At 48.1% G+C, this 13,303-nt stretch overlaps 1 protein-coding gene across 2 annotated transcripts; it reads right to left on the bottom strand.

Annotated features, from left to right (window-relative positions):
* Positions 1 to 2,470: 2,470 nt before the first annotated feature.
* LOC125550509 (putative F-box protein At4g09190) lies at positions 2,471 to 4,690 on the bottom strand. 2 transcript variants are annotated; one of them, XM_048713520.1, is made up of 2 exons: positions 4,278 to 4,690; positions 2,471 to 3,877 (listed from the first exon to the last, which is right to left on the bottom strand). In XM_048713520.1, exons 1-2 carry the CDS (start codon positions 4,347 to 4,349, stop codon positions 2,603 to 2,605), a joined length of 1,347 nt encoding a protein of 448 aa, XP_048569477.1. In that variant the 5' UTR covers positions 4,350 to 4,690; the 3' UTR covers positions 2,471 to 2,602. The 2 variants fall into 2 exon arrangements, with proteins under 2 accessions (XP_048569477.1, XP_048569478.1); XM_048713521.1 differs by lacking the exon at positions 4,278 to 4,690 and adding an exon at positions 3,983 to 4,271.
* Positions 4,691 to 13,303: the final 8,613 nt, after the last annotated feature.

Below are 13,303 nucleotides of genomic sequence, written 5' to 3'. Positions count from 1 at the left end.
TACAATTGTCGACATACATTTCCCAACTAGATTGCAAAACCTTTCACATGATTCAGGTCTAAAGACCATGGCCATGGCAAAGTGTGAACAACACTCGGACTGAACTCAAGCAAAGGGTATAATCTAGGTAGAAATGATCTTGCTCAATAATGGAAAGGTATTCATAAGCAATACCTACACCAGTTTTTTTCTGGAAACAGAATTGAGAACAACGAGGTGGTGAAATAAAGAGCAAGTATTGTAGCACAAGGGTTCACGCAGATACCCATCTATTCTCCAGAGGTGGAATCTCTTTCCGATAACTTATATCATTGGCAGTACAAAATCATCTATCTCTGCAGTTGATAGATGTAGTGATTACATATCCATGTCGATCACTAGATTCAGACATATATGATTGATTTTCGATGGAATCTCAATTCTGAATCGAAATACAAAATGCAACATACATTGTGTAAAACTAGTAAGTCACCATACGACTTATTGTGGTCGGTATATATGGTACAACCGACGTAGTGAGTTCCTTATACAAAAGGATTACTCCTGCAAAGATGATTATCCATGTTTGTATGTCTGCAATGACGACACATGTAATCATCTAATGACGGAGTTTAAATGAAGGATTTGGGTAAACCAAAACACCACTCGTTACTGCAACTTGAGCACCTTCATTCATGCATTATGGTATACTATGTTGTCTATATCCAAAATATATTGGAGAAATTCATTGTGGACAAATCTTATCCATCCATAACTCTCATGGTAGTTCATTCTCTAGACGTAGAGAAAGATCTATTTAGACCAAGAGATGACGGAAATGAGATATTGGGACTCAACGTTCCATAATGCCATTGGATCCACCAAACACAATTGGTTGGTACTCAAGAATATCTTTCGATATCTCTAAGGCATCAAACATCTTGTCCTGGTTTTTCAGTTTCACAGAAAGTGTGAACACCGATATCATTGGATACATCATCAGATCCCCACTATGTCAGATCGTAGACAAGTTTAGTGTTCCTACTAGGTGTGGTAGCCCCCTTATGAAGAGTCTTCGAAACAGACCTCATGGCTACATTCACCAACCATTATCTCAACGATAATGTTTCTTGTGTTGCCCGGATGCAAACATGTTACATAATAAGCAATATCACTATATTGCATATCTTGCAAGTCAGATCATGCGACTGATTTGTTCAGCGGGTCTCTACCAACTTCTATGTTTTGGTATGTGACGGCTTCGAATTTTGCAAGAATCAGGGGGAGTATCTTCCTGAATTGTTCCTGTTCAATACATCATATTATACTATTTTTCCCTTCATGAGTTTACTTTACAGGTTCTCATAAAAAATTTTAATGAGGTAATATCAACATGAGATCATATGTCATACTTTCTGTTTTCCCCACCGGGGTTTTTGGGAAAGTATATATGACATATTTATTGTCCTCTAAACTCTATGAGTTTTCTCGTGTTGAGTTAAAAGAGACAATGACCATTATATGTTGTGTCATTTTTTCCTTATTTTTTCCACTGGGTTTGAAGAAGTTTTAGCAACATATCAAACACCTATCTTCTCATATTTTCCCACAAAGTTTTTGAAGGAGCTTTTTCAAGATGATGATACTTACACTAACAAGCATGGATTAGGACGAGTGTTCGGATTTAATTAATCCTATTAATCCCTGCTTTTCCAAATTGAGGCGGTTGTCTCATGTCTCTTCGGACGCACCCCTTCGAGGGCTATATATATATATATATATATGTGTAATCCTATCATCAATAAAGACAACTGTTTACTTTACATCCTTGTCGATTGTCTCTCGTTCTCTACTCGAAACAAATTTAACCAACGAGACCGATTGTGGCGGAAGTAAAAAGTTATACCATTGAATTCGTATTTTCGATATGAATTCAGTGATATAATTTTTGTCCCGCCGCAGTCGGTCTCGTTGGTTGAGTTTACGATCAAACTTGGGTCTCGGAAAGTAGGGGCACACTATTTGTGATAATTGAAGGGAGTATATACCATATATAGAGTTTTCTCACCAAAATATTTGGGTGTACAGTCTACATCCATGACCTTAGGTGGATCCGCCCTTGGTTGTCAGGAGCGGGGACAACATGGAATTTGAGGGAGGTGGGAGGAAGAGATCGCCATTAAGGAAGAGAAAAATATGGGTATAGGAGAGGTCCCTTTGATGGCGAAGAAGACGATAAAAAAAACTACAAGCGCCTCTTTGTATTTGGGCCAGACTTTGACCAACTATAGACTACTAAAATACGTAGTATATGCTTTAAAAAAATTAGATTATTTGATTTGTATTTGAAAGAGCTTTTCAACAATATAGCTTTTGTGACATATAGTTTATGTTTCGTTGGTTAAAATTTTAGGTCATACTTAAGACCAAAATAAAAGAGGGCCTAATAAACCTACCTAGGATATAACGGAAGGAGAAAAAAACGACGAGCAGAGAGAGTAACTGGTTCATTGTTCAGGCAGGTAAACAAACGGTACATGTATGGCCCCACATGGCCTGCGGTTACAGTGATAAAAGACAAACTAAACTGATAATTAAGATGGCTTCTCTCGAATGCTTTTCATCATCCATCTAATGCTTCATTTCCATCCTTATAGATTCTCTGTTGGCCTGGCTTTGTCACTGGATGAAGACTCTCCATGTATGAAAACATGTCAAAGATGAAGATATCTTGACCAACATAATCAAAGGACCCAACTCTAGGATTCTTATACCTCAGCTGATCCAGACGAACCACTTCCCTTGCATCTCGACCGGCATCAGCATAGTGGTAAAGACTATTACCACTGCGAATAAGCAAAACATCTTCAGGAATGACCGATAAAGTTTTGTATAGCTCTGGCTTAGGTAAGATAATAACACGGTGTTGAATCCATTCATGACCGTCAACAGAGTGCAGCATCCATATTACTTGTTTCCCATCAAGGCATTGAGCTAGGCATAGTTCTCCACCTAGCTCAATAAAGTTGAGCTGCTCCCCTTTGCATGACTGAAGTTGAGGATGGCATATGAAACTAAATGTTTCATCTTCTAAACTGAAGCGAAGAACACCTTGTGGGCACCTTTCAACGAGTTCATCCCACACGAGCAAAAAAAAAGAGCCCTTAAAGTGCGTGACGGTCCCCGGCTCAATTGGCAACGGTGGATCCTCCGCAACACTCCGCCAGGAGTTATCATCACCACCGATAGTAAAGATTTCCATTCCCACACTATAAGTCCTCGTAGAAAAATTTATTGAGCGGTAAAAGAAGCGAGCAACCTTGTACTTAATCGTGCGAGGGTCAAGGCCCAAACCGACAGTCGGGAATAGCCACTCATCCTTTTGGCCATTACACAACTTAAGGACATCATGTATTGCTGGGTTGAAGACATACACCTTGGTGTTGGTCGGGAGCACTACAAGCCCATCACAGCGCACCATGTTGTGAACTGACCCAAACTCGCCACGGAAGGTTGTTGAGTGAACAAGGCACGCATTGTCCTGGCCCTCTTGCCATGAGTAGAAGGGGATAAAGTTGGAAAAGGTGGTCGGCCAGGCCTCACTATCGATCACCTTGTCCAGGGTATGTGGGGTAATGAGGAAGGAAGGCTTGCGTTCTTGGTTCTTGGCAGATTGTTGGAGATGTGAACCGATGAAGCATGGATGAGAGATGATAGCATGCCAAGTCTTGTTGACGGACTTGAACCTTATGATAGATTTAACAGGCAGCCGGACAAGAATCTCAAAGACAATCTCGTCAGGTATCACAGGAACCTGCCGTCGCACTCTCCGCTTGTATACCTTCAGTATTTCCAGGATGGTTTTCAAGCTCACAGCCATCACAGCCTTCGTCGCGTCCTAAATGCACCAACAAGACAATGTTAATCTTGGTGAGAGTGCATATATATTTGAGCAGAATCAGGTACGTGCTCTGTTGATAGACATGAAAACATATCGGACTACCGGTTCCCAAACCGATCAGGACACCAGGCGGTCGACAACTCGGACCGATCCGGACACCAGGCAGGTAATCTGCTGATAGACATGAAAACGGATCCGACTGCCGGTTCCAGACCGACTCGACAACTCCGCCGGCCAGCGGAAAGAGTAGCTATTTTTTCGACAAGAGATAATTGATGTTTTTTAGTGTGACCAAAAAAAAAATAGGAGAAGTAAACTTCCATCATTCAGGGGACGGATATGTCCCAAAAGAATCCACTATGGGAGCAAAGTAGAAGTGAAACACGAAGTAACTTACATCATCAGACCCACCGTACAAGGCCACCTGAAGCCCGCGCTGCCAAAACCTAACATGAGAGGACAAGCCCATTCACTCAAAGCAATCGGTGGACATTGGACCTTTGGTTCCCTCTTTGCGCTCGCAAATGGTTATTTTCAAGAAAGCTATGGCCAGATCTAGATCTGGCGCGTGCTCTCCGCGTATCACAGGATCTCGCGCAAAATGATAGGAACCGGGGCTAACTCCAAAACGAATAGCCGGATGCCGGTGGAAGCGTGTGGAATAAGGCGGCGGCGTAGGGGCGGGCTGGGGAAGCGTTGGGAGAAGACGGCGGCCAGGCGGGAAGGGTTGGAGAAGGCGGCGGCGGGGGGAAGGGTTGGAGAAGGCGGCGTAGAAACTAGAAAAGGGTTGGAATTAGGCTTTTTCATTTTAATTAGGGTAGGAGGGGAGCTATATCAGATGGCTGAAAGCTCACCTGCTCACCTGAAATCGCGCAGCCCAGAAGCTCGGCCCACTACACCTCCAATAACTCATGCGATTCTCCAAAAAAGAAAAAAAAAACTCATGCGTCTCGAGAAAAAAACTTACCAACATAAACTCATGCTCGGCCCACAAACCCACAAACCCTCCTCGATCGATCAGGTCCTGATTGATCCTGGGGGCTGCTTTCTTATCGCCACCGTTGTTTTCGAGGGTTTCACTAGGGCTGTAGCCGCCGACGCAGCAGCAGCAATAGAGTGTTTGGTCCTTTTATCTTTGGCTGTCATCTTAGGCGCTGAGAGATGAAAGACCTCGCATCTTCAAGAATCCTATATTCTTTTGTCATCATCTAGTGATTAGCGTATTTTGTGAGAATAAATTTACTTTCGTTCTTTTGGTGATGTCATGAGATTAGAGAGTTTTCTGTTCTCGTAGATCTGATTATTCGGATCTGATGAGTTTATGTTACACTTCCCCACCGTCTACTTTGCGACTCTTATTTGTTTTTAACGCCTCCCTCCCCGCCGGCGGCCACTCCGGCCCCGGCGTCCACCTCCCCTCTCCACGCCGATGACCACCCAGGTCCCCGGCGTCCCCCCCCCCCCCCCCCCCGCCCAGCGCTCCCCCGTTCCCCGCCGTGGCCTCCGAATCTGCGAGCCCGGGTTTGGTGTCTTCGAGGCTGCGTCCGCTGGTCTCGGTTTTGGGGCTCTCGGCCTTGTCGGGCTCCGCATCTTCGACCAGGCCATCGGCGCCCCCCTCGTCCCCGCCCCGCCCGCGGCGGCTGGTGCGGCGGCACCATGGAAAAGGCCAGGCCCTTCTCGCAAGGCGCTCCGGCGAAAGCGGAAGGCTTTCCAGAAGCAGGCGACCACTGGCAGATCCAGGGCGCGCTCTCCTTCTTCGTCGCCGGAGCGCAGGGAGATTCCGTCAGACCTTTTTGGTCTGTGCTTCAAGTGCTTCCGGGAGGGTCACCGTCGGGATGAATGCACCTTTCCGCCGTTGTGCATCCGCTGTGGCCTTGAGGGGCACATCTCCATGGAGTGCAAGCGGCCTCGGAGTCCCGGGTCGGAGGAGGATCTCCGGCGGGAGGCGTTGGCTAAGGTGGCACGGACCGCTCTGCCACTGGTGCCAGCCGGAATCGCGAGCAGGCTGTCTCCGGCCACTCAGCAAGCCCCTCCCCAGGAGGGGCCCTCGTCAGTGGCGGGTGACACCGCACCTGTGGATTTCGGGCTGGCAGTGGCGAGCAACTCTGGTGCCCCCTGCATCCTCCTGCGGACCCGGAGATAGATGACCTGGAGCGTCGCCTTCAGCTGGCGGTGGTGGCATATGTCGGAGGTCCTCGGCCTCCTGTGTCTTGCCAGGATGCCGCTAAAGCCATCTCTGTCCAGTTGCGTATTCCCCGCCACTGCTTCTCCGTTCACAAGTTCCATCCCGAAGACTTTCTTGTGCTGTTTGTGAGGACTGAATTTCGCAATAAGGCGCTGGCAGCGGGCTCTGTCGAGCATGGTTTCTCCAAGCTCTTCGTCAAACCATGGCTGCGGCAAGCCTAGGCGGTGTCCAGACTCATGTACTCGCAAATTGACCTGATGATTGAGGGAGTGCCTTCTCACGTTTGGACCAGAGAGACGGCGGCGGAGCTGCTCGGCTCCTCCTGCCTTGTTGAGAGTTTGGCTCCTGAAACCGCAAGCCGAGAAGAGCTCTCCTTGTTCAAAGTTCGCGCTTGGTGTGTCGATCCAGACTCGGTGCCTGTGGACAAGCTGCTTTGGGTGCCGGAGCCAGAGGCAGCATTTGATCCGGCCGCGCGCCAGCCTACGTCCAGACAATTGTTCGAATACAAGACCTTGATTCATATTGGGAGGATTAGGGAGCACGATGGCCCGGAGGCTTGGCTGAGGCCGCCCAGCTCGGATGGCAGCGGTCAGAGTGGACTGCCTGAGGACTCCGACGACTTCTCTAGCATGGGTGAATGGCGTGTCTTGCCATGGACTAGGGGTGTCCGTGATCACCGCGGAGGTGTGCAACCGCCACGCGGGATGGGTGGTTCCTACCGGCATGCGCTCCTTGGACGCATCGGGCCCTCGTCCTGGGGGCTGCCGCCTATGGAGCATGGCGGAGCGGCGACGTCCCGTCTTCCGGTGGTGCCCCCTGCTCCGGTCCAGATCGGCAGGGATGTTCACGCGCGGTCTGTGGCAGCACCAACGGTGGCACCGATGATGGTTCGGGAAGATGCAGAAGATTCCATTCCTCAGGTGGGGCCGCTACGGCCGCTGGGGCCCGAGCGGGTGGTGATGCCAGACCCTGCGCAAGACACAACTGTTCTGTCGCCTTCGGTTGTTCCCCGGGAGACTGCTTTTGACCAGGGCTGTGTGGTGGAGGTTGAGCTGCAGTCTGGCCCGGCTGATCCGCCCAATGTGGAACTGGCGATTCAAACTGCCCATGTCCTATCCGCTCAGGAGGGGTCGGTGGAGCCTGAAGCTGTTGTTAGGCGTGACAGTGGGGCCAGTCCGGTTTCTCCTGTTGGAGATTCCCTGGGGGCCCACTGGCCTTCTTCTCCCCTCGCCCCCCAAGGTTGCTTCGGTGGATGTTGTGTGTCCAGTGGTGCCATTGGCCAACTCTGAAGGCTGGGCCCCCAGTGCTGGAGATTCTGTTACATGCGACAAATGGAAATAATGATGGATCGATCCTGGAGGTCTCTGGCTCGATTCCCACGCCGAGCGGGTTGGACCCCAATATGACCACGTCCGGGGTTGGCATGCAGGCCATGCAGCCCATGCAGCTTTCGTCCGAGGAGAGATCTGAGCTAGCTGTGCTTCCGGCGGTGCCCAACCTAACATCCAAGGAGCAAGCTGCCCTATACAACATTAAGACTTTTTGTGCTGGCCTTCTCAAGAAGCTTGCTCCGCCGCTACTCAAAGAATTCGAAGGGATGAGTGGAGTTCGTGCTGGGCAGGACCCTTTCACGCCTCGGCGCGCGACTCGCTCGACTTGCATTGGTGGACCTAGGAAGTCCAGGGCGTCGGCTGCTGAAACTGTTCTCCTCAAGACCCTGGGGTTTGACTGCGAGGACCTGGCGATCTCCGAAGATGCGCTAGGTCAGCTCAGGACGGTGTTTGATTCTCCTCTACAGGAACCACAGTTGAGAGCTATTGCAGACATCTTCGGGAAGGCGATCCCTCTCGACCTTGGCGATGCGTTGGAGACGACTGAGTCGGTTATGGTCCAATAGGAAGCCGGTGGGAGACACGGGAGCTTCTCCCCCTGATGTCGTGCGACGCGATGGAGTTGGTGTGCTGGAATGTGCGAGGCCTCAATAGTCCAGCAAAAATAAAGGCGCTCAGAGAGTTCGTGGATTCTATGCGAGTGGCGATAATTTGTATTTTAGAAACTAAGCTCGACTTGGTAGATCAATTTGTAATCCTACAATGTATGGGTCCTAATTATGATGGCTTTACTTATCTGCCGGCGTCCGACACGAGAGGTGGGATCTTTCTGGTTTGGGACTCCACTAAGGCCTATTGACAAATTGTGTCAATGATACAAACTTCATTACGGGTTTTGTGTCACCAAAGGAGGGCTCCCCTTGGTGGTTGTCGGTGGTCTATGGGCCACAAGAAGACGAGCAAAAGGTTAGTTTTCTTCAAGAGATTTCGGAACGTAGGATGTTGTGCCCTGGTCCATGGTTGGTAATTGGTGACTTCAACCTAATCCTATACGCGGCAGACAAAAACAATTCGGCGCTGGATCGTCAAATGATGGGGAAGTTCAAGCGCTGCGTGGACGATCATGGTCTAAAAGAGCTATTCCTCCATGGCCGTAGATTCACGTGGAGTAATGAGAGGGAGGTACCAACGCTCACCAAAATTGATCGCGCCTTTGTCTCTATGGACTGGGAGTTGGACCACCCTGATTGTCTGCTACAAGAGCTCTCCACCTCGACTTCGGATCATTGTCCACTACAGCTCGCCTTAGCAGAACATATTTTCACCAAAAGGCGTTTTGAGAAATTCTGGGTTAAGATGGAGGGCTATATGGACGTTGTGAAGGAGGCCTGGGTGTGTGAGGCTCCTATCACAGACCCCTTTTTGAGACTTGATACCCTTCTCAGAAACACGGCGCGCGCTGGCAACTTGGGGTCAGAAGAAAGTGGGCAACATTAAATTACAAATTGCCATTGCAAATCTAGTGATCTTGAGGTTCGACTGTGCCCAGGAGACGCGAACTTTATCGGCAGAGGAGCACTGGCTCAGGAAACCTCTCAAACACCTTGTGCTGGCCTTGGCTTCCCTCGAAAGGACGATCGCAAGATAGAGATCAAGGATCTCGTGGCTTCGGGAAGGGGATGCAAACACACAACTCTTTCATCTAGTGGTAAATGGGAGACGTACGAAGAATTATATCTCTTCTATCCAAGTGGAGGATAGGATCATCACTGATCAGAAAGGAAAAGAGGATGCTTTCCATGCGGCCTACAAAGTGCTGTTGGGCAAGGATACTGCCCGTGACTTTACGCTAGACCTGGAAGCTCTAGGGCTTGAACCTGTCGATCTATCGAAGCAAGACTGTGTGTTCCAGGAGGAGGAAATTTGGGCGGTAATCAAGGACTCGCCGTCGGACCGTGCTCCGGGTCCGCATGGCTTCATCGGCCTGTTCTTTCAAAGCGCCTGGGAGATAGTGAAGGTGGATCTTATTGCGGCTATTCACAAGCTGTTCATTGGGAATGGTCGGGGCTTCGGCCGGCTGAATCAAGCCTTGATCACCCTAATCCCCAAATCTACGGAGGCACGCTCGATCTCTGACTACCGACCGATCAGTCTTATTCATAGCATACCAAAGTTTGCCTCGAAGCTGCTCTCCACTAGGCTCAAGCCACGTATGGGAGAATTGGTCCATGTCAATCAATCCACTTTCATCAAAGGGAGGAACTTGCATGATAACTTCCTCCTAGTCCGGCAGATTGCGCGTAAGTTACATCGCAGGAAAGCTAAAGGAGTGCTCCTTAAGCTAGACATCTCCAAGGCTTTCGACTCCCTTTCTTGGCCCTTTCTTTTCGAGGTGTTGCATGCTAAGGGTTTCTCGGACAGATGGATATCTTGGATTGCTACTTTGCTCACCTCGGCCAGCTCTAGAGTGGTGGTTAATGGATCTACAGGTGTTAAGTTCATGCATGCTAAAGGCTTAAGACAAGGGGACTCGATCTCCCCCTTACTCTTCGTTATTGCAATGGACGTCCTCACAAAGATAGTCATCAGGGCGCATGAATATGGAGTTCTAAGTATCATGAGAGGTTGCACTCTGCTGCAGCGGCTATCCTTATATGCAGATGATGTACTTTTATTCATCAAACCTGGCATTGCAGATCTGCTTTTTTGTGAAAGAGTTCCTCGACATCTTTGGAGCTGCTTCTGGATTAAAAGTGAACTATGCCAAATCCTCTGCCATCATGATCCGTTCGGAGGCTGATGATGAGGAGCTCATCAAAAGTGCTTTGCCTTGGAAGATTGGAGCTTTCCCCTGCAAGTATCTCGGACTACAGCTGAGTATCAAGCAACTTAGAAGGTCCGAATGGCAGCCAGTTGTCGACATGGCGTTGCACATCCTACCTGGCTAGCAAAGAGGCCTAGTTACCAGGCTCGGTCGTCTCATCCTCGTCAACCAAGTTATGAGAGCACGCGCTACTCACCATCTGATGATTGCGGAGGCCCCCAAATGGGCTTTGGAGCATGTCGACCAAGGTTGTCGCGCCTTTTTCTAGGGAGGCACCGAGGAGGTCCATGGTGGAAAGTGTGTTGTTTCCTGGAGAAGGGTTTGTCGCCCGAAACAGCTCGGTGGACTGAGTGTGATTGATCTTTACAAGCATGGGATTGCCCTAAGATTGAGATGGGAGTGGTTCAGGCGTACGGCCAGGACAAGGCCTTGGCAGGGCCTCAACTTGGTCATGGATAAAAACGTGTCTGCTGCTTTTGAGAGCCTGGTCAAGTGGCAGATTGGTGGAGGAGCGCAAATCCTATTCTAGAAGGATAGATGGTGTAATGGGGCCACCATAAACGACATTGCTCCCCTCGTGGTGGCTTGGGTTCGGACGCAAGTGCGCAACAAGAGAAGTCTTCTAGATGCCCTGAACTCACACGATTGGGCCAATGACATCGTTGGAGATCTTTGCACGGAGTGGCTCACCCAGTACATCACCCTTTGGGAGATTCTCATGGACGTACAGCTGGACCCGGAGGCTGAAGATAAGCCAATTTGGGCCTGGAACAACAATGGGACATACACCGCGTCCTCCGCTTATAAGATGCTCTGTCAAGGTGGGATCCGGTTTCATTCTTTCTCGGCTATCTGGAAGTGCTGGATGCCGCTTGCTTGCAAGATCTTCATGTGGCTTGCTGTCCAGTACCGTCTATGGACCGCAGATAGGAGAGTCCGCCATGGTATGCAAGACCAACCTTCCGCTTGCTTTCTTTGCGACCAAGAGGAAGACATAGTTGAGCATATCTTGTTGTAGTGCGTCTTTGCGCGACAAGTATGGTACCTGTGCATGTGCAGGATGCACTTGGATCCGCAGCTCTGCCCTAATGCTTTGGACAGTTTGGTGCCATGGTGGTCGGCGACTGGGAAACGTATCTCTAAGGGATCCCAGAAACGTTTTGATGCGGTGGTCATGCTCATCTGATGGAGTCTATGGAAGCAACGCAATGGGAGAGTGTTTGGAAATCGTTCCATCCTGAACGAGTGGGGCACGGCCGAGGCGATCTTCGACGAACTTAGGAACTGGATAGCAACAGGAGCTTTTGGAGATCATGTAGTTAGTGAGGATATTAGTGTTAGACTTTCGGAGTGGATGTCTGGCTATGTTAGGATCGTTCTGTGATCCCTATCTTGCCACCCTGTAACTCTCTTGTACATAATTTCTTTCTCCTATAAAGCTATGGTACGCCTTTGGCGTACCCTCGAAAAAAAATGAGTTTATGTTGTTGTGTCAAACTTTTTTTGTTGGCTTGATTCTTTGTGTAGTTGAAATATTTTATTAACACAATGATGAAGATATTGTGATCCGACGGACTTTACTTATAGGGGATCATCGTTGGCCCAATTACATTCACCGATCAAGACTTTCCATCTTTTTGGATAAGCGACTCAAGGTGCTTTCAAAAACTATTATTGGTAACACTCGTGCGGCTGAAAGAGTGGCAACACTGTTACTCCAGTCCAATTGCAGCCTCTTTATCGAAGTGATTGGAGTATTTCTTCTAGTAGAGACTGATACAACGAAGAAGGTGTTTCCAAGAGATTGCATTGTATAGGAGTTACTTTGTAATTTTTGGATTTTATATCCAAGTCCGTGTACTTGTATTTACTATGAATATGAATAAAATTACAGATGTTTCTAGAAAAACTAAAGACTACTTGTGTTCCTAAAAAACAAATACAAATACAAAAAAACTAAGGAGTACTCGTATCCCATAAAAAAAGCTGAGGAGAACTCGTTGCGGGGCTCTTGCAAGGGTCATTTTTGGTGGGCTAAGAGCACGCCCTCGGCCACCGCCACGTGTCACGCGTTGGGTGCTCCCTCGGGATTTTTTTAATTTTTTATATACATGTTTTCTTCTTTTAGATGTTCTTTTTGTCTTCTTCGGTTTTTGCTCGTTTTCCCTATGTTTTTGGGAAAAAATATTGAAACAAAATTGCGCAAAAGACATGATTTTTCGTGAGAGGCATGTAATTTATTAATTCAAAAGTATATGGTTATATTTAGATGATTTCAAAGTTTTCATACCAAAACAGAACTTGGTGCAGAGTTTATATTCAAAGTTGACTTTTTAGCTTAATAGACCCCATGTAGGAGCACACATGGTATTCTTTTTACCAACCCACATCATTTGGAACACTGTTGATGAAAGATAATTTGACAATAGGGAACAACCAGTGAGTGGATACAATGCAACATAGGGCTCCCCTACACATATGAGATACTGAGCAGTATACCATACCATGTCCTCACTACGAGAGGTTATCGTGCACTTGTATATAGGTACAAACAAGGGCATGGTAAAAACTTTACTTAATCACATTGGCTTGAAATGTCCCTTCGCACTCATAATTAAAACTACTTGTGAGCGCAGCGGAGACCATGATCTCGAGGCACCATTTCTTGGCACACAAGCATGGATAAGATCCTTGAACTTTTCCATCATTGATGACTGGAGGGCATGGCATCTTAGTGGGCAAGCTGCTGGGTTAAGCCTTTCTACTTCGCTATTTCAAATATAAGAAAAACTTCATGGCACATACTTTGTGTGCAGGGGCGGAGCCAGGGGGACGAGCAGGGGCCTGCCCCCCCCCCCAACGATCGACAATTTTAGCAGGAGCGACGAGTAATTACCAACGAGATTAGATCAATATATGTACTCGGCCCCCTCTATACTTGAATCCTGCCTCCGCCACTGCTTGTGTGTTGGCTTTCTCCCCACTCTTTTTGACATGGGATGCATCTTTTTTTTGTAGATTTACAATAGAATACACAAACAATATGACATTTGCCACAGTGAAGGTGATCTTGTTTTCCTTTC

This window comes from Triticum urartu, chromosome 4, assembly GCF_003073215.2.
Source record: "Triticum urartu cultivar G1812 chromosome 4, Tu2.1, whole genome shotgun sequence".
Lineage (NCBI taxonomy): Eukaryota > Viridiplantae > Streptophyta > Magnoliopsida > Poales > Poaceae > Triticum > Triticum urartu.
This window is presented reverse-complemented; position numbering and strand designations above follow the sequence as displayed.